This window comes from Cervus canadensis, chromosome 2 (assembly GCF_019320065.1).
Source record: "Cervus canadensis isolate Bull #8, Minnesota chromosome 2, ASM1932006v1, whole genome shotgun sequence".
Classification (NCBI taxonomy): domain Eukaryota; kingdom Metazoa; phylum Chordata; class Mammalia; order Artiodactyla; family Cervidae; genus Cervus; species Cervus canadensis.
The window spans coordinates 89,069,077-89,090,530 of record NC_057387.1 but is presented as its reverse complement, the minus strand read 5'-3'; the positions used below and the strand labels follow the sequence as shown (position 1 = coordinate 89,090,530).

General features: G+C 35.8%; 1 protein-coding gene and 1 non-coding gene across 10 annotated transcripts in view; one reads left to right on the top strand and one right to left on the bottom strand.

Annotated features, from left to right (window-relative positions):
• The first annotated feature begins 128 nt into the window (after positions 1–128).
• Positions 129–201, top strand: TRNAG-CCC. Its single transcript has one exon. It is a non-coding gene; the product is annotated as a tRNA-Gly (tRNA).
• Positions 202–345: 144 nt separating this feature from the next.
• Positions 346–21,454, bottom strand: part of TUT4 (terminal uridylyl transferase 4) — a 130,015-nt gene continuing 108,906 nt past the window's right edge. For 2 of the 9 annotated variants that reach the window (XM_043461311.1, XM_043461313.1), the window contains exons 25-30: positions 11,380–11,495; positions 10,259–10,482; positions 9,400–9,500; positions 6,330–6,777; positions 1,924–2,082; positions 346–983 (exon numbers count right to left, since the gene is read on the bottom strand). In XM_043461311.1, the coding sequence (XP_043317246.1) occupies positions 895–983; positions 1,924–2,082; positions 6,330–6,777; positions 9,400–9,500; positions 10,259–10,482; positions 11,380–11,495 (1,137 nt within the window). In that variant the 3' untranslated portion in view covers positions 346–894. Of the gene's footprint in view, positions 1,073–1,923; positions 2,083–6,329; positions 6,778–9,399; positions 9,501–10,258; positions 10,483–11,379; positions 11,496–21,454 lie in introns of all 9 variants that reach the window. The other 7 variants (XM_043461317.1, XM_043461320.1, XM_043461316.1 and 4 more) reach the window with 7 other exon arrangements.

The following is a 21,454-nucleotide window of genomic DNA, read 5'->3' as shown; positions in this document are numbered from 1 at the left end:
ATCAATCTCATATGAGTGTTGTGAAGATCCAATAAAATAAAATGAAAAGATTCTTATATCTTTTTCTAAAACTAAGTCTGTGATTTAGAATAGTCTATTCACTGGGAGTAAAACAAATCTCCAGGGTTTCCCTGGTAGTCCAGTGGCTAAGACTCTGTACTCCCAATGCAGGGGGCCTGGGTTCGATCCCTGGTCAGGGAACTAGATTCCACATGTAGCAACTAGAGTTCACATGCCACAACTAAGACAGGGTGCAGCCAAATAAATAAATAAATACTTTTTAAAAAATCTCTGAATTGTAACATTATATTCCTATCATCTAAACAACTAGATGAATTAACCAAATTTGACTCTTGTCAAAAAGATTTATTAACTTAAAATAGAATTACTTCAAATACAGACAAAAGCAAATTTCTGTTCAAGTATGAATATTTTCAATATACAAGAATGTAAAAGAAAAAAATTCTAAATCTTCAATCTTGAGGTTTTATTATTTTTTTACCTTTTAAAAAGTTTTTGGCACTACAAGGTTCTGTAAAGAATAGAAGTGACAAATTTAAAACACATGAAAGTCTTTCCTAATTCTTAAGAACAATATATATAAAGTCTGAAGCAACCAAAGTATGAATACAGCTAATAGAAAATAAAGAATGTAATTTTTAAATTCTCTCTTTATACAATTCATCAAGGTTAAACAAAACAAAATTCCCTCAAAAATAGGGTAATAAAATAGATGAAATTTGTATCACTCAATTTGGTGATACTAGTAAAAACTATAGTTCATATTTATATACAAATAATACAGTCTTTAAAAACAGTCTTAGAATTTAAATAAGCTATCTAAACGTTAAAATTTTAAATCAGAACCTGATTTGTTTTATTTTCCATTAAATGTCACTTTTTCTGCTGAATGTAACTGACACTGAGGTACGGATACCCTTGAGACAGCAGGATTGGCTGGTTGCTGTGCATCTGTAGACCAGCTGAAAGAAAATGGACTTGCATTACTCCGACACGTTTCCTCTTGGTGGGTGGGGACAACGCTCTCTACACCGACGGGTGGCACATCTGTCTGTTGGACACAACACAGACAGGAAACTGAAAGGCTTGTGCCTATTTACCTGACAACCTCTTAGAATTAACTTTTTTCCCCTAGATATTCCCTGTTTGAATTGAGATAAACTGTGGAGGCAAATAAGACTAGATAAAATGCTATTAATTACTTAGATCAAAGCCATTACTGATACATAAGTACCAACAGAATATAATCAATTCAAATGTCATTCAAATCTTAGTTTTACCACACAAATCGACTATTACACTACTCAACTCAAAAATTCTACTAGATTCCACTGCTTACTAAACTAAATCCCAACTCCTTTATAATATGACCTCAGCCGACCCTTCTAGCCTCATTACCCACACATTTTTCCATTTACCTCATCTAATCCTATTATTTTCTCTTTTTTCCTCTTCTTTTTACTGAGGTAAAACTCAGTGATTTTGCATATATTTTTGCCTCAGCTAAGAACACTCTTCTCTAATCTCTACACAATCTCCAGGAAAAAAAAATTTCATATGTTTCAAGACCTAATTCAAATGTAAAAATCTTAGGCAGTTTGATCCTTGGTGTCCATATTCTTGCTCTCTCTGCTAGGGCAAAGTTAATGGATTCCTCTAAGCTCCTATCCTTGTCTGTTTTACATGTCTAACTTTCCTAATAAAATATGTATTAAGTGTAGGTGTTATTATTTAATTCTGCTTGAGCAATAAGCATCTAGCACAGTCTGACATACAGTATGCTCTCTCAGTAAATATTTACTGAATTCATAGTTTCACTCCCAGACCCTGGCCTTTACAAAGGCTCCACTGTCCCATAAAAAAACCCACTCAGCCTTGTAACAAATATGTAAGCAATGGTACCTTGAGTATAGAAAGGTTTGTTGGGCTGGAATCTGGCATTTCCCTGATGCATGAAGTTCTGATGCAAACCATAAGGCCACGAAGCTGGGACAAGAGGGAAATGGGGTCGTGGTGCATGTTCCCAAGGAATTGGAGGATTCAGTCCTGGAAATCCTGGCTCTGCATTTCAAAAACAAAGGAAAGATATATGTTAAAACATCACCTTGTTCATTCATACATTCCTTCATTCCACAAAGATTTACTGGTCATCACTGACCAAGAAATATGCTAAATGCGGAGGATACCTTCCTCCGAAATTTTTTAAAAAAATTTTTATTGAAGTATTGCTGCTTTATAATGCTGTGTTAGTTTCTGCTATCCAGCAAAGTGAACCAGCTATATGCTACACATATACCCTCTGTTTTTGAATTTCCTTCCCATTTAGATCACCACAGAGCACTGAGTGGAGTTCCCTGTGCTATACAGTAGGTTCTCATTAGTTATCTAAATGCCTTATTTATGAATAATTTGAGAATAATTACAGTGTTTTATTTCCTAAAGTTTTTTTGGTTGACATATCTACACAATTAATACTATATATTAATAGCGTAGGACTTCCCTTGTGGCTCAGACGGTAAAGCATCTGCCTACAATGTGGGAGACCCAGGTTCATACCCTGGGTTGGGAAGATCCTCTGGAGAAGGAAATGGCAACCCCCTCCAGTACTCTTGCCTGGAAAATCCCATGGATGGAGGAGCGTGGTAGGCTACAGGTCATGGGGTCGCAAAGAGTCAGACACGACTGAGTGACTTCACTTGACTTGACTTGATTAATAGTGTAAATCATATCAGTTGTGTATATAGAACAATAGTGTACATATGTCAATATATGTATTATGTACAGTGTATATATGTCAACCAAAAAAAATTTTAAGGAATAAAACACTGTTAACTGTTCCTAAATTATTCATAAAGGAAATATTTAAGAAGACATATACAATAGTATGTGGTAATTGCTGTGACAGATTGGTAGATGGTGTCTAAAAAGGGGACTACTCCAACTGTTCAAAGACAGAGAAGGTTTTCCTAAAATGATTGACTAAATTGAATTTTAAAGGACAAGGAACAAGTTAGGCAAAATGGGAGAGGGAGGGAATTTCAGACAGAAGGAATAGTGTGTTCAAAAGCCAGGAAGCAGAAAAGTACAGCCAGCTTGGGAAGTTGCAGAACAACTGGCAATACAGAGACAAATGCAAAGGAAAGCAGAGGTTAGAGGAAAGGCTGGACGGGTGGGCAGAATTTATATTTCATAGAACCTTAGTATGTCATTAAGCAGCTTACATTTTATCATAAAGACACTGCCAATTATCCTAGAATCAATTATATATTCGCCTGGAAGATTTTGTTAGAAGCTGAGACATTATGGTGAAATGGTTGAAAACAGGCCTTGGTGCCAAACAACTTTAAGTTCAAATACTAATTACAAAAATTACTAAGGTTTAATTATGAATCCCAGGTTGTTATGAGGATTAAATAAGAAAACAAAAATAAAGTGGCTTGCACAAATTCTGGCATATAACCAGGAATTTTAAAAAAAAAAAAAATCAGTCCTATTCTATGGCAAACCACCCCCACCAATCTACTTCCCTTTAAGACCTATCTTAAAATAAGTCTTTCAAAATGCAGTAACCCCTGAATCTTCTGGATCATTTTTGGAGGCTTTTCTCATTCAGGATCAAAATGTGGCAGAAAATAATCTGAAAGACACTGACCCTTATTTACTTAACTTCCTAGCAAGAAGTTAGGAAGTACAGGATAGGGAGGAAGAAAACCAAAACCCATACTAGCCACGCTCCTACAAGCTCAGTCTTCTCAGGAGGTAGCTAGAAAACAAAGCAGCTGGTTCACCGCAAGTTCATAAAGCCAAGTTACAACTAAGAGCTGAAGCTGCAGAGCTCAGAGTTTACAAAAAATAAGACTGGGTATACATTACTGAGATCCTTACTAACTGAGGAACATTTTTATATAAAAGGGTATTTTTAGGATATAGTTCAATCTCTCTTGGTCATTTTTCACAACCAAATATTTTTATAATTAGAGACAGTCTGAACAATTACCATTAAAGACAATTTGAAAAATCAGTGAAAAAACTCATACAACTCCCTATTCTAATACAAACACTATTATCATTTTAAAATATCCCCATCTGGTTTTTCCATTTTTAACTTAATGTTAATTTTAGCAGTAATAATAACTAGAAGTTGTACACCCATCCAACAAATAACAAACATTTGCTAAAAAAATAAACATTTGGTGAGTAACAGTTTGTTATATAATAAGTTAAGTCAAGTCACTCAGTCGTGTCCGACTCTTGGCGACCCCATGGACTGTAGCCCACCAGGCTCCTCCGTCCATGGGATTCTCTAGGCAAGAATACTGGAGTGGGTTGCCATTTCCTTCTCCAGGGGATCTTCCCGGCCCAGGGATCGAACCCAGGTCTCCCACATTGCAGGCAGACGCTTTAACCTCTGAGCCACCAGGGAAGCCTAGAAGTATACAAATAACATCTATCTTACAACAGGCACTATACTGGACACTAGGGAGACAATGATAGACAAGAAACAATTTACAGCCTCTAAAAGTTCACTCTAATGCATTATGCAGACAAGTAAACAGGCAATTTCAACACAGTAAGACAAGTCTTATAATATGGATATTAAGGAAACATGAAGGAGAGAAAAGAATACCTAATACAATTGGAGGAGAGGATCTATAAGAATTAGAGGCTTCCTAAAGAAAGTGATCCAAATTTTAAAATGAAGGGTAAGTAAGTTAGCCAAGCTTTTGGAGAAAAGCAGAAGGAGGTGAGAGTGAACAGGAGAGTTATTGGAGAGGACATTCCAGGCAGAGGGAACCAATCACTTAAGTAAATAATCAGGGTAAGACCACGGTGTGCCTGTAGGGTGTTAATTAACTAGTTCATTAAGGCTAAAACAGAGATCAACTAGTGGTAGAGAAAGAAAGAAGTTAAAACTGTTAAAACTGAATCAATATATCAAAAGGCAAAGCATGTGTCTGTCCTCATGGTTATATAACTCAGTGACTATCACAGTATTTATCATGGCATGCATACAATAAAAATTTGCTGAATGAGAAAAGCAGAGGCCACATTAGAATGGCCATGTATGACGTATATCCTTTAATCCTTGAAATCTAAATGAGTTCCACATTCTGGAATTTCTGCTCAGCAAAATATACCATCTGTATTATTTCAAAAGAGGTCAGAGATTCCTCCATTACAGTGCTTTAAGGAATAACATATATTCGTTTAAAACTATCACTAAAATTATTCTGAAAATTGATAAAGGTAAATAATCAAGCTTTTAGTCTACATTTCCTCTACAAACAATATATGAGGATAACCAAGTAGTTAATAAGGAAAAGAATCACAGACAGTAAGCTACAGAAGAATCACAAACAGTAAATAGAAAACATAGATAACTTAAATCCAGGTAATGGGAGGTTTATACTTTACTCTCTCCTACTGTGTTCAAGTTTTCCATGATAAAAGTTTTAAAAATAAATATAATATAAAACTAGCTTAACAGCATTTATCAACTATTTTTAAATACACAAAAATGAAAAAAATGACTGGCTAGTAATAAACCAAAATATTTCTGAACAATTCTGCCCAGGAATTAAGATTATATATGGTTTTCTTTTTCTTTTTAAAATGCTCTACAAAAAAATTTTTTTTAAAAGAGAGAACAAAGAAACAACAAAAAAGAAAAAGAAAAAAAAATGCTCTACAAAGAATATGCATTATTTAAATATCAGTAAAAAACTATTCTTTCTTAAGCTATAAAGTGTTACTAATCTTTTTCTTTTTAGAAAACTGCTTCTTAGTAAGTAAGGAGACAGTAAGAGTCCAAAGCAAAGATTACAGGTTTTGAAGAAAGAAATTGGTTTAAATCCTGGATCTACTATGATTATAACAGCATGACAGTTATTTTTAACTCTTCACAATTTCCTCAACTGTAAAAATAAGTGCTAATAATACCTATACCAAATGAGACTGCAATGAAATTTTTAAATAATAATAACAAACATTTATATTTATTACCTCACTTAATATTCACAACATTCCTGTGAGTTAGGTTCTATTAATACACACTTATTTCACAGATGAAACCAATGTACAAAGAGATTAAGCAAATACCTGATGCCACATAATAAATGGCAGAGCCACGATTCAAATCCAGGTGGTCTGAATCCATAGCCCATACTCTTCACCTTACCTTATACTCCCCCCTCCACAAATAATGATTGCCATCTTTTTACTCACATTTATCTCCCCAGGTTCAACCAATAATACAATTCATCCAACCTTTCTACAGACAGATACAAAAGAAGAAAAGAAAGGGTTACCCGAATTCCCCACTGTACCATTGTTCACCAGGGAATTTGGAGCCACAGTACGGGGCCAGTGTCCATCATGAGAGGAGCTAGGGATCGCCACAGGTCTGGCAGCAGGCTGTGCAAAGATGATGCTGGGATCGTTCAGGCCAATATTGCTGGGCGCACTGCCTGGTGCAGAATGGATCACTGGGCCGTGAATAGGCCAGGACGGGGCAGGGATTTGGAGGGGATGCATTGGCAACAATCCCATGTTGTGCATGGGAGAATACTGAGCTGGTGGTGACTGAGGGAAGTTATACATAGGCATCTGGACCTGATGGGGGTGCTGGGTTCCCTGCTGAGGTGGGCCAAGCTTGGGTTGGGATCCTGGCTGGGATGGAGGCTGGGTAATGGCAGTGGATTGGGAAGAGTTCTGTGGAAATGGCTGGGGCTGAGGAGAATAAGATGGCGAATCAGACTGCAGAGAAAAAAAAAAGATATATTTTTAAATTATTTTATGAACATCTTAATTTTATAAAAGCAGAAATTATAAAAATATAAAACTATGGAGTTACTTCATCAGAATACTATAAACAGAATTCTAAGATATACACACTAACAGATAATAACAGAACCTCATTTTATATGAAGGTAGAGTTTTTCCCAAGGTTCTCAAACCCTTTCTCACATAGGTTTTATCTATGAACCTTTTTATTGCCCAAAGAAGACAAAGTCCAGACAACATATTTATCACATAGAACACACAACTCCAACTGTAACTAGAAGTTTACATCTAAATCTCTCATACTCTCTGTCATTTAGCTCCTCAACAAGTATTTATAGGGTGTCAGTTATGTGCTGGGCATTGTTCTAGGTATTAAAAATAAAATACTAACATGTATGCCCTCATGAAGCTTAAAGTCAATATGGAAAAAGAGGAGGAAGAGATAAAGATTACATAAGCAATCACAATAAAGTATAACAATTACTATGATAAAGACTGTATAATGTATAATGAAATCCCAGAGCAGGAACACCTAAGCCCACTTTGGGAGAAGAAGAGAAGACAAGATTAAAGAAAGTGGAAATCAAGGAAATCTTCCTGAAGGAAGTGACTTTTAAGCTGAGACTTAAAAAGAAACCAATATGATAAAAGAGAGTAGAGAAAAAGGAGAAGAGAAGATTCTGTTAGAGCGAACAACGTAACTAAAGGTATACAGAAACAAAAGCACATGGCCTTTTAAAGTAATTGGAATCTGAAATGATGGTTACCTAGGCTAGGGAAGCAAATGGATGTGAGCTATTTGTTACAGATAGAAGCAACAGGACCTAGCGGCTGACTGGATGTGGAGGCTGAGGGAAGAGTAGGAGTTCAGGAAACTAGAGACAGTGAGATCATTCAGTGAGATGGAGAAGACAGGAGGAAGAGGCAAACTTGGGGAGTTGGAAAGAAATATAAGCTACATTCTAGACATGTTGAAGCTGAAGTGCTTTGCAGGACCTTGAATAGCAAAGTCCATCAGTCAGACTCTTACCCCATCTCAGGTGGGGTGAGTGCTAGAAGCAGAGGATGAAAGTTAGGGGCACCATAGGAGAGTGGTTAGAGCACAGGCTTTGGAAACAGAACCTAAGGATACAAGTTCTGGTTCCAAGTGTTTATTGACCTCAGGCAAAAAACTTAAATCTCAGTTTCTTCACCTGTAAAGTATAAATAATAGAATCTACATCATAGGTTTTTGTGAAGATTAACTACAACAATACATGCCAAAAACATAAACACCAAATTCAGAATAGTAGACACATTTTAGTAGCAAGGAAGGGATAGTAGGAAAAGTTTTAAGAAGGGAACAGCATCCAAGAGGAATGCATAGGGGTTGTCAACTGTGGATACTCTTTAATAAAACCAAAATAACAAAACACTGAGAATTGTTAAAGCCTCGTAGTAGTGCATGGTTATCATTTTCTATACTTATATATAACCATGGTTATACCCTAACCTTAACCATATATAACAATGGTTATCATTTTCTATACTTTTTCAGTATTTTAAAAATATTTAATAAGAAACAGGAAAAATGCATATATAGCAAATAGCAATCAATAAATGTTGTTACTGTAATATAATTGTTATTATATAATTTTTATGAAAATGTCAGACCCACAGCAGTACATATTCAAGTGTTGGAGGTAGGGTTAGTGGGATCCTAAATGTTTTTTTAAGACAAGTCCTACTATTGCTCTTCAAATGCTTTAAGAATTTTTTTCCAAAACACAGATCACATCTGATTTAGCATGTTTAATAGTTAACAGCTTTGAAGTGATGTAGACCTGTGTTTGAATCTTTCAATTTCTCTTATTCTCAGCTTCCCAATTTGTAAAATTTTATCATACCAATACCTATCACTTCACATGGCCATTTGAAGGATTAAATGTGATAATAGGTGTGAAGCACTAAAGCACAATGTCAAGACTTAAAATAAGCATTCAATTAGTATTTACCTAATTTAAAATGTGCAAGGTGAATACATATTTAGACAAAGGTTAGAGCAACTCAGCAAAGACAACATGAAACCTGTGAATCGGAAATCTAATTAAGTACTCTTTTACAGGATATGTTTCACTAGGTATCCATATCAGTGATGAGAAGCCACAAAATTTCAAGCAAATGAAGTATCATGCATGTACTGCCTTAAGAGTACTAAACCCTTAATACATGTCAATTTTGGGGTCTATTGTTAATTAACAGTGTTCTTTCATTATAGACTATTCTTCCATATTCTTGTGTTATGCAAAACCTAAAGCCTCAAAGTTATTACCTTACTATAATCCAACCAACAACCTTATTTGGTAGTTACCTTATTTTACAAATAAGAAATAGGTTCACTGAAATTAAGTATCTTGCCCATAGATTAAAACCCAGATCTATATTACTCCAAAAATAATGCTCATTCTAGCTGATGTGCCTAGCAAGGACATCTCTATAAAGCATTGTGTAATCTGAAAGACTGAATTTGCCAATCTCAAAGATCAACCTTATCACCCACCAAAATTAGAGCTGTTTTCCTGCCAAGACCAACCCATCTGCAAGCAGAGTACTCACGCATTCTGAAGACTGCCTAGTCCTTATGGACTGATCACCTTGTTGCTGGGCTGAACCAGCCACCTGCTGGGCATTTACAAGATTGCGGACCAGCTGGGCTGCTAAGAGAAGACATCAAAAAGAAATTCAATAGATAAAATAACAGAGAAATGATAATCAATAAACTCCCTTCTTCAGTACAACAGTCTCAAATCTGCGATTTTATAAACTTGGACTTTTAAACTATGATTATGTTAGTAAAGAACTTTTTAACAACTCATTTTTAAATTTAAGCCATTTCTCAACCCTTAGAGCATTAAAAAAAAAATACAGCGATTCTGGAAACAAGAACAAATATCATACTGTTTTCTAAAGAAGATTATACATTTATTTAAGAAAATAACTCCTGCAACAAGAATCTGAATAACTGGAAATCATCACTTATATTTTTTTTCTTTCAATCAACTCTATCTGGGTTTCTAATTCATAAAATTCCCTATGAAATATAATAAGAACAGATATCCCTCTCTCATAAAAGACATGGGAAGAGATACAATTTCTCCTGTATGTGTTCCCAGAAAAACAATCTCTCATTAACTTTTGGGGGTGGGTAGTTAACTTTTGTTAACTTTTCATAGCAAGAGAAATAAAGAATATGACTCAAATCCAAAAAATACTTAGAGGGAGTTACTGAATACAACAGACTGCTAAGACCTTAATAATAAACATATCCAAATACTATTCAAAATAAAAACCTAAATTTTCTCTTTAATAAATTAAAAGACCTGAAATCATAAAGTTATGTTTAGAATAGAGAAGAATCAGGGTCCTTAAAATGACATCAACATAAATGACACTATTTTTGGCTTTTTCTATTTACCTGCCACACTGCTATTCCTCTGACGGGCCAGCTTGACCTCTGGGCACTCCCTTCGCACATGTCCTGCATCTCCGCAGATAAAACATCTGAGGTCTCTGGGGTCTCTAAAGTCTCGAGTGTCGTGGAGGTCTCGGGGGTCAAGAAGGTCTCGGGAGTCTTTCTCCTCTTCATTCCCTTCTTTCTCTTCTTCACTGTCTTTCTTCTTTAGTCTAAACAGTAAACTGCTGATACCAATAATGTGGGGCTAGGGACTTATAAAATAACTACAAAACAAACTAAACTATACAAGAGCCTCACAATAAAGGGACTAACATGCCCATTGTTTCATGCATTTTTTTGACGGCAAGGGTTCTCACATACCTACTCATGTGGCAGACACTGGGTATTCTAGTAGTTTCATAATACAATATCAATTTTTAATGTTTAATAGCAAATTTTAATTGTACAATCCTTAGTTGGCTATTTGTTATGTCCATTTTATAAAGAAAGACATTTGAGGCTTGGAGAAAGTAAGTGTCTTCTCTAAATTTAATAAATAGCAGTGATGGAAACTACAAATTTGTTCTGTATGAAAAGTTCTAAGCTCTTTACATTAAGTAAAGCTTGATGACTAAAAAAGGAATTTCCTGGCCTATTAAACAGTATAAAGAACACAGGAAAGTATCACAGACATATTTTCAGGGAGCACAGAGGATGTTTATTCCTTAAGGGAAAGAGTATATAGGCATATCTTACAATATATACCTCAAAGATTCATTTAATTATTTTTTAATTATTTGTTTTCGTAATAGTGAGGTTCTCAGCAAGAACCTCGTATCCTGGTCTCTTTTTTTTTCCCCCTGGATCCTAGAATGGTTTCCAGCATATAATAAGTGTTAATAAATACTTCTGCAGGTAAAAAAACCTTAATGAATAGATGAACAAATAATAAATATCATGAGACACCAATGTACCAGGAATAAATCTCACTCTTTCACAAAACACCACTCAAATATACATTTACCTAAGGGTCAACTGCAAGCTCTAAACTTTCTCAATTTAAACATATCTAAACACATGATACCTTCAATTTGCCTCATATTTATTTTTCCTACAATGTTGATACATAATAATTTGCCAACCTTCTCCTTTTGGGGCAGTCTTTCATATAGTGGCCTATTTTTCCACACACACGGCAACATCGATCATTGGGAGCCAGTTCTCCATCTGTTAATACTCTGGAATCAAAGAAGTACTCCTAGGAAGAAAATACAACTTTACTAGGAAAAAAAAAAAAATCACTGTAAACTTTTGAATCCAAATGGAAAGCAGACCAGGACCCAAAAGTAATTTTTTTAAAAATGAAATAAATATCAACAAGTATTTCACTGTAACTAAAACCATGACATGACAACAAGATTCAGAATTATCATCATCAATATCACAGCTGCTAACAGTACTAATCACTTCACATTTATGCTTTTTTCTCATTCATCTGTAACATCTTTGTATAATATCCCGATAAAGCAGATACTATTTTCCTGCTCATTTTATAGATGAGGAAACTGAGGCTCCAAGGCTCAGAAAGTTCAAGCCGTTTGCCCACAGCAAAAAAAGCTAATAAGTAGGAGATAAAGGATTTCAAGCTAAGTCTGATTACAAATCTCATGCTTTCTGCCCCACCAGGCTACTTCCACAAAGGAATCAATATCTTTACAAAAGAATTCTGTGTAAATAAATCAATCCTCTGGTTTATTTAAAATATCACTGGATTTACATTCAACATTTCAAGAATATGTAACATTTACCATACAAAGTAGAATATACCTAAAAAGAACACTGAGAACCAATAAGAATTAAATCATTTTTCCAAGTCTTCAAAGAATCAGGCTCATTTTTGCTTACTACCTTTGTTATCTTTCTAAGCTTTAGTTCAGTTTTGCACTATCACAAAGACTAGTTTATCCTGACAATACCAGTGTCTTTGGATGGCAAGAGAACATGTCTACTTAGTACTCTCTGATTTCTTCAAATCTATCTAATGTCAGGGATAAAAGTATAAGAGAGACACCCACTGCATGGCTATTAGGAAAGAAAAAATATAGCAACAAGTATTATAAGGATGTGAAAAAACTGGAACCTTCATATATTGCAGGTGGGAATATAAAAAAGTCCAACTCTTTTAAGAAACAGCTTGGCAGCTCCTCAGAAAGTTAAAACATAAACTTATTAAAACAACCCAACAATTCTGTTATGTATATGATCAAAAGAAATGAAAATATACATCCACAGAATATTTTGTACACAAATATTTATAGCAGCACTACTCATAGTAGCCAAACAGCAGAAAGAATACAAATTTCCACAAACTGATGAATGAAAATGAATAAAATGTAATATAACCATAGAGTGGAATATCATTCAACCATAAAAAAAGAATGAAGTACTGATATATGCTACAGCTTGAATGAACCCTGAATACATTCTGCTAAATGAAAGACACCAGTCACAAAAGGCTACACATACTCTGATTCCATTTTCATAAAACGTCTACAAAAGGCAAATCAATAGAGTGAGAGGAAAAAGGAAGGAGGACTGACTGCTAATTGGGATAGGAGTTTCCTTGAGAGAGGACAAAATGTTCTAATTAGATGTAGTGATGGTTGCACAATCCTGCAAAAATACTCAAACACTGAATTACTCACTTTATATAGGTGAATGCTAAAGTACATGAATTCTCAATAAAACTGTATTTCTAAAAAAGAAAACAATATAATCCTTTACATTTACTACTGATGAAGTCAATATAGTTTATTAAACTCTTCATTATCATTTTTTCTGATAAGACAAAAATGAAAGTCTTTCTTAATTTACCTGGTTGCTTATGGCAAAAATCTAGGAAACCACCCTGAACTTATTCTCAACTCATCCCCTCTAATTAACCACCAGGTTGTATCCATTCTATTCCTGAATATCTATCTCTTTAATCAATTTTTCTTTATCCCACTTTCCTAGTTAAGGTGACCTAGACCTGGGGTCAACAAACTTCTTCTGGGAAGAGCCAGATAGTTAAAATTTTAGGTGTTGAGGTAAAATTGAAGACATTATATTATATAGGTACTTATAAAATGAGAGAAAGAAAATTTCCACAAAAATTTTATCAAAGAATTTAAAAATATATTAATAATAACAGAGTATAATGTTTTTATAATGTAAATTTACTAATTCAAAAAAAGGAACACTTTCTGGAGGAGACATTTGCTTAATTGGAGTTCAAAGTTAGTGCTGCCTATCATTAAAATAGAAGGCAAAATAAAATAAAATAAAATAAAATAGAAGGCAAATAGTTAATCCTAATCTGCAGATACATTTTATCTACTTCATCTTTGAAAATATTTTTCACAGAAAAAAAGATTGAATATTTAAGTTACAGAAAATAATGAATGGATCTAGAGTACCTAGGGAAGGACTAGTCTCTGATAAAGAAGGTATATCTGGTGACTGGCCAGCAAGATGGTAAAGTAGAATGATTGAGTTCACCCCTTCTCAGTTGTGTCTGACTCTTTGAGACCCCATGGACTATACAGTCCATGGAATTCTCCAGGCCAGAACACTGGAGTGGGTAACCTTTCCCTTCTCCAGGGGATCTTCAAGACCCAGGAATCAAACTGGGGTCTCTTTGCAGGCGGATTCTTTACCAACTGAGCTATCAGCGAAGCTCTCTTTTTAGAGAAACACCAAAATAACAACTAACTGCTGAACAGCCATTGAACAATAAAAACAAAAAGGCTGGAACCTACGAAAAAAGACACCTATATCCAAAGATGAAGAAGCCACAACAAAATTGTTGGAGAGGCACAATTCCAGTAAAATCGAATCCCATACCTGCTGTGTGGGCAACTCACAAACTGGAAAATGATAATACCACAGAAGTTCTACCACAGGACTGAAAGCCCTGAACTTCGTGTCAGGCCTCCCAGCCTGAGGATCTGGTAACAGGAAGAGAAGCCCCCAGAGAATCTAACTTTGAAGGCCAGGGGGGTTTGGTTGCAGGAATTCCACAGAACTGGGAAAAACAGAAATTCCACTCTGAGAAGGAGTACACAAGGACCTCCCTAGGACTCAGGGGAAAAAAACAGTGACTTCTGGGCTAGATCTACCTGCTATTATTGGAGGGTCTCTGGCAGAGGCGGGGGGTGGGGCTGTGGCTCACTCTGGGAACAAAGACACTTGCAGCAGCAGTTTTAACGAGCACGTATTGGTGTGAGTCCTCCTGGAGGCTACTATTTCCTCCCCACAACCTTAACCCCACTCAACTGAAGGCTCAAGTGCCAGGACACCTGAGGCCAAACAACCAACAAGACTGAAGCACAGCCCCACCCATCAGCAGACAGGTTACTTCAAGTCTTCCTGAGCATGGCTCTGACCACCAAAGGGACAAGACCCAGCACCACCCACCAGCTGACAGGAACCAGACCCTCCCACCAGGAAGCTTGCACAAGCCTCTTAGACAGCCGCATCCACCAGATAGCAGACAGCAGACACAAGAACTACAATCCTGCAGCCTTCAGAACTGAAGCTGTAATTACAGAATGTTAGACAAAATGAGACAACTGAGGAATATGTCCAGATGAAGGAACAAGATAAAACCCCAGAACTAAATGAAGTGGAGATAGGCAATCTAGGGTAAAAAAAAAAAAAATTTAAGATTAATGGTAGTGAAGATGACCCAAGATCTCTTTAAAAAAATGGAGGCACAAATTAAGAAGATGAAAGAAATGTTTAACAAAGACACAGAACTGAAGAACAAACAGAGATGAACAATACAATAACCAGAATGAAAAGTACACTAGAAGGAATGAACAGCAGAGTAACTGAGGCAGAAGAAAGGATAAGTGATCTGGAAGTCAGAATGGTGGATATCACTGCCATGGAACAGAATAAAGAATGAAAAGAAATGAAGACATTCTAAAAGACCTCTGGGACAACTTTAAAAGCCTCAAACATTCACATCATGCAGTCCCATAAGGAAAAGGAAGAAAGAAGGGACTTGAGAAAATATCTGAAGAGGTAATAGCTGAAAACTCACCTAACATGGGAAAGGAAACAGTCATCCAATTCCAGGAAGGTCAGAGAATTCCAGGTAGAATAAACACAAGGAAGAACACACCAAAACAAATGGGAATCAAATTGACAAAAATTTTAAACAAAGAAAAAAAACATTGAAAGCAACAAAGAAAAGCAACAAATACAAGGGAACTCCCATAAGGTTATCAGCTGATTTCTCAGCAGAAACTCTGCAGGCAAGAAGGGAGTGGCATGATATATTTAAAGTGATGAAAGGGAAGAACCTACAACCAACAGTACTCCATCCAGCAAGGCTCTCATTCAGATTTGATGGAGAAAGCAAAAGCTTTACAGACAAGAAAAACCTAAGAAAATTCAGCACCACCAGACCAGTTTTGCAACAAATGCCAAAGGAACTTTAAGAAGAAAAGAAAAGGCAACTACTGGAAACAAAATTGTGAATGGAAAAGCTTACCAGTAAATACAAAGTAAAGGCAGGAAATCATCTGCACACAAATATGATATCAAAACCAGTAACTATGAGAAGAAGAGAACACCAATGCAGGATAATTGGAAATAAATTTGAAATTAAAAGACCAGCAACTTAAAACAATCTTTTTTATATACAGAATGCTATATCAAAACCTCATGGTAACCACAAACTAGTTGTGACCAACCTAGACAGCATATTAAAAAGCAGAGACATTACTTTGCCAACAAAGGTCTGTCTAGTCAAGGCTATGGTTTTTCCAGTAGTCATGTATGGATGTGAGAGTTGGACTATAAAGAAAGCTGAACACCGAATTGCTGCTTTTGAACTGTGGTATTGGAGAGGACTCCTGAGAGTTCCTTGGACTGCAAGGAGATCCAACCAGTCCCTCCTAAAGGAAAAAAGACCTGAATATTCATTGGACGGACTGATGCTGAAGCTGATATGCCAATACTTTGGCCACCTGATGTGAAGAACTGACTCATTTTAAAAGACCCTGATGCCCGGAGAGATTGAGGGCAGGAGGAGAAGGGGATGACAGAAGATGAGATGGTTGAATGGCATCACCGACTCAATGGACATGAGTTTGAGTAAACTCCAGGAATTGGTGATGGACAGGGAAGCCTGGCATGCTGCAGTCCATGGGGTCGCAAAGAGTCAAGACATGACTGAGCAACTGAACTGAACTGAATATCAAAACCTCATGGTAACCACAAACTGAAAATCTATAATAGATACATACACAAAAATGAAAATGGAATCCAAATACAACACTAAAGTTAGTCATCAAATCACAAGACAAGAGAACAAAACAGTTCAGTTCAGTTCCGCTGCTCAGTCGGGTCCGACTCTTTGCAATCCCATGAACTGCAGCACGCCAGGCCTCCCTGTCCATCACCAACTCCTGGAGTTTACCCAAACTCATGACCATTGAGTCAGTGATGCCATCTAACCATCTCATCCTCTGTCGTCCCCTTCTCCTCCCGCCTTCAATCTTTCCCAGCAGCAGGGTCTTTTCAAATGAGTCAGTTCTTTGCATCAGATGGCCAAAATATTGGAGTTTCAGCTTCAACATCAGTCCTTCCAACGAACACCCAGGACTGATTTCCTTTAGGATGGACTGGTTGGATCTCCTTGTGGTCCAAGGAACTCTCAAGAGTCCTCTCCAATACCACAGTTCAAAAGCATCAATTCTTCTGCACTCAGCTTTCCTTACAGTCCAACTCTCACATCCATACATGACTACTGGAACAAAACAGGAAGGGAATGAAAAAGACCTACAAAGCAAATCCAAACCAATTAGGAAAATGGCAATAGGAACATATATATTGGTAATTACCTAAAACATAAATGGGTTTAGTGCTCTAACCAAAAGAAATAGAGGTACAAAAACAAGACCCATATACATGGTATCTACAAGAGACCCACTTCACATCTAGGGACACATACAGACTGAAAGTGAGGAGATGGGAAAAGGTACTCTGTGCAAATATAAATTAAAAGATAGCTGGAATAGCAATATTCTTCTCAGACAAAAGAGACTTCAAAATAGACAAAATAAGAGCGACAAAGGAGGACACCACACAATGATAAAAGGATCATTCCCAGAAGGAGCTATAACAATTGTAAATACTTACCCAACACAGAGCACCCCAACAATAAGGTAAATACTAACAGTCATTAAAGGAGAAATCAACAGTAATGTAATTAACAGTGGGGGACTTAAAAATACCCCATTCATATCAATGGACAGATTATCTAGAAAGAAAATTAATACAGAAACACAGGCCTTAAATGACACATTAGACCAGACCACCTTCATTAACATTTACAGAGTATTCCATCCAAAGGCAGCAGAATACACACTTTTCTCAAGAGCCCATGGAACATTCTCCAGGATTAATGACAGGCTGGGCCACAAAGTAAGCTTCAGTAAATTTAAGAAAATTAACATCATATCAAGCATCTTTTCCAGCCACATTGCTATGAGATTAGGAATCAACTACGAAAACTAAAAGACGCAAATACATGGAAGCTAAAGAATATGCTGTTAAACAATTAATGGATCACTGAAGAAATCAAAGAGGACATAAAAATTACCTAGAGTCAAATGAAAATTAAAGCACAATGATCCAAAACCTAGGGACATGGTAAACACAGTGCTGAGAAGTTTACAGCAATACAATCTTACCTCAGGAAACAAGAAAAATCACAAATAAGCAACCTAATCTTATATATAAAGCCAACAGAGAAAAAAGAATAAACAAAACCCAAAGTTAGTAGAAGGAAAGAAAGAAAGATCAGAGCAGAAATATAAACAAAGAAAATCAATAAAATCAATGAAACAAAAAGCTGATTCTTTGAAAAGATAAACAAAGATGATAAACCTTTAGCTAGACTCATCAAGAAAAAAAAGGAGAGAGCTTAAATCAACAAAATTAGAAATTAAAAAGGAGAAGTTACAATAGACACCAGAGAAATACAAAGGATCATAAAAGACTACTACAAACAACTATATGCCAATAAAATAGACAACCTGGAAGAAATGGACAAATTCTTAGAAAGGCACAGTCTCCTGAGACTGAACTAAAATATAAACTTCCAAAAAACAAAAGTCCAGGACCAGATGGCATCACAGATTAATTCTATCATTTAGGGAAGAGTTGACACTTATTCTTTTGAAACTATTCCAAAAAAAAATGCAGAGAAATGAATACTCCCAAACTCATTCTACAAGGCCATGACCATACTGAAACCAAAACCAGACAAAGATACTACCAAAAAAAAATTTATAGGTCACTATCACTGATGAACATGGACACAAAAATTCTCAACAAAAAATACTAGCAATCTGAATCCAACAATATAGTAAAAGGATCACACACCATGATCAATTGGGATTTATACCAGGGATGCAAGGATTTTTCAATATCTGCAAACCAATCAGTATGATACACCACATCAACAAACAGAAGAATAAAAGTCACACGATCATCTCAACAAATGCAGGAAAAGCTTTTAACAAAATTCAATACCTATTTATGATAAAAACTCTCCAGAAAGTGGGCAGAGAGGGAACATATCTCAACATAATAAAGGCCATATATGACAAGCCTGTAGTTAACATACTCAATGGTGAAAAGCTGAAAGCGTTACCTCTTAGATTTGGAAAATGACAAGGATATCTGTATTCTCACCACTTTCATTCTACATAGTTTTGGAAGTCCTAACCATGACAAATCAGAGAAGAAAAAGAAATAAAAGGAATATAAATTGGAAAAGAGGTAAAACTGTCACTGTTTTACATGACATACTATACACAGAAAATCCTAAAGATGCCACCAGAAAACTACAAGAGCTTATCAATGAATTTGGTAAAGTTGCAGGATATAAAATACACAGAAATCTTGCATTTCTATGCACAAACAATGAAAGATCAGAAGGAGAAACTAAAGAAACAATCCCATTTATCATCACATCAAAAAGAAAAAATTACCTAGGATTAAACCTACCCAAGGATACAAAAGACCTGTACTCTGAATCTATAAGACACTGATGAAAGAAATCAAAGATGACACAAACAGATGGAAAGATATACCATATTCTTGAATTGGAATAATCAATATTGTCAAAATGATTATACCACCCAAGGCAACCTACAGATTCAATGTAATCCCTATCAAATTACCAATGGCATTTTCCACAGAACTAGAACAAAAAAATCTTAAAACTTTTATGGAGACACAAAAGACCCAGAATAGCCAAAGCAACGTTGAGAAAGAAAATAGAGCTGGAGAAATCAGGTTTCTTGATGTCAGACTGGACTACAAAGATACAGTCATCAAAATAGTATGGTACTGGCACAAAAACAGAAATATAGATTAATGGACTAAGATGTAAAGCTCAGAAATAAACCCACGCAACTATGGCCAATTAATCTACGACAAAGGAGGCAAGACTATACAATGAAGGAAAGACAGTCTCTTCAACAAATGGTGCTGTGAAAACTGCACAGTTTTACAAGTAAAAAAATGAAATTAGAACATTCTTTAACACCATACACGAAAATTGATTAAAGACCTAAATGTATGACCTGATACTATAAAACAAGTTAAGAGGAAAACACAGGCAGAATACACTTTTACATAAATCGCAGGACCATCTTTTCTGAGCTGTCTCCTAGAGTAATGGAAATTTAAAAATAAACAAATGGGACTTAAATAAACTCAAAATCTTTTGCACAACAAAGGAAACCATAAACAAAATGAAAAGACAACCCACAGAATGGGAGAAAATATTTGCAGATGATGCGATGGACAAGGATTAGTCTCCAAAATTTACAAACAGCTCAGGCAGCTCAATTAAAAAAAAAAAGAACAATCAAAAGAAGACATACAGATGACCAAGAGGCACAAGAAAAGATGATCCACACTGCTAATTATTAGAGAAATGCAAATCAAAAACTACAATGAGGTATCATCTCACAGTTACAATGGCCATCATCAAAAAATCTACAAACAATAAATGCTGGAGAAGGTGTAGAGAAAAGGGAACCCTCCTACAATGTTGGTGGGAATATGAACTGGTACAGACACTAGGAAGAACAGTACGGAGGTTCCTTAAAAAACTAAAAATAGACAAATTGAGAGAGTAGCACCGAAACATATACACTGCCATGTGTAAGGCAGATAGCTAGTGGGAAGCTGCTTTATAACACAGGGAGCACAACCTGGTGCTCTGTAAGACCTAGAGGCACAGATCTGGGGTGGGGGTGGGAGGGAACTTCAAGAGGAAGGATATATATGTATACTTAACAGTTGATTCACCCTGCTGTATGACAGAAACCAACACAACATAGTAAAGCAATTATTCTCCAATTAAAAACAAAATTTAAAAAACAAAAAGAAACTAAAAACAGAGATACCATACAATCCGGCAATTCCAATCCTGGGCATATATTCAGAGAAAATCGTAATTCAAGAAGATATATGCACCCAAATGTTCACTGCAGCACTATTTACAATAGCAGACATGGAAGCAACCTAAATGTCCACTGACAAGGCAATGGATAAAGATGCAGCACATACATACAATGGAATATCAGCCATTAAAAAGGACGAAATAATGCCATGTGCAGCAACGTAGATGGACCTGGACGTTTTCGTACTAAGTGAAGAAAGTCAGAGAATGACAAATATCATGTGATATATGTGAATTCTAAAAAAAGTTATACAAATGAGCTTATTTACAAAACAGAAACAGACTCACAGACTTAGAGAATGAACATATGGTTACGGAGGGGCAGGGGGAGAAAGATAGATTGAGAGTTTCAGATTGACATGTACATACTACTATATTCAAAATAGATAACCAACTGTATGTATCTGTACAAGGACCTACTGTATAGCACAGGGAATGCTGCTCAATAATCTGTAATAACCTAAATAGGAATTTAAAAAAGAATAGCTACATGTATATGTATAACTGAATCACCTTGCTATATACCTGAAACTGATACAACATTTTTAATCAACTATGTTCCAATATGAAATCAAATTTTTTTTTTAAAAAAGAAGGGATATCTGAAGATACAAGCAGATTTATAGATATGGTAGCAGAAAGTTGAAGGAGTATCTATTTAATACCATCTCTGTCTCAAA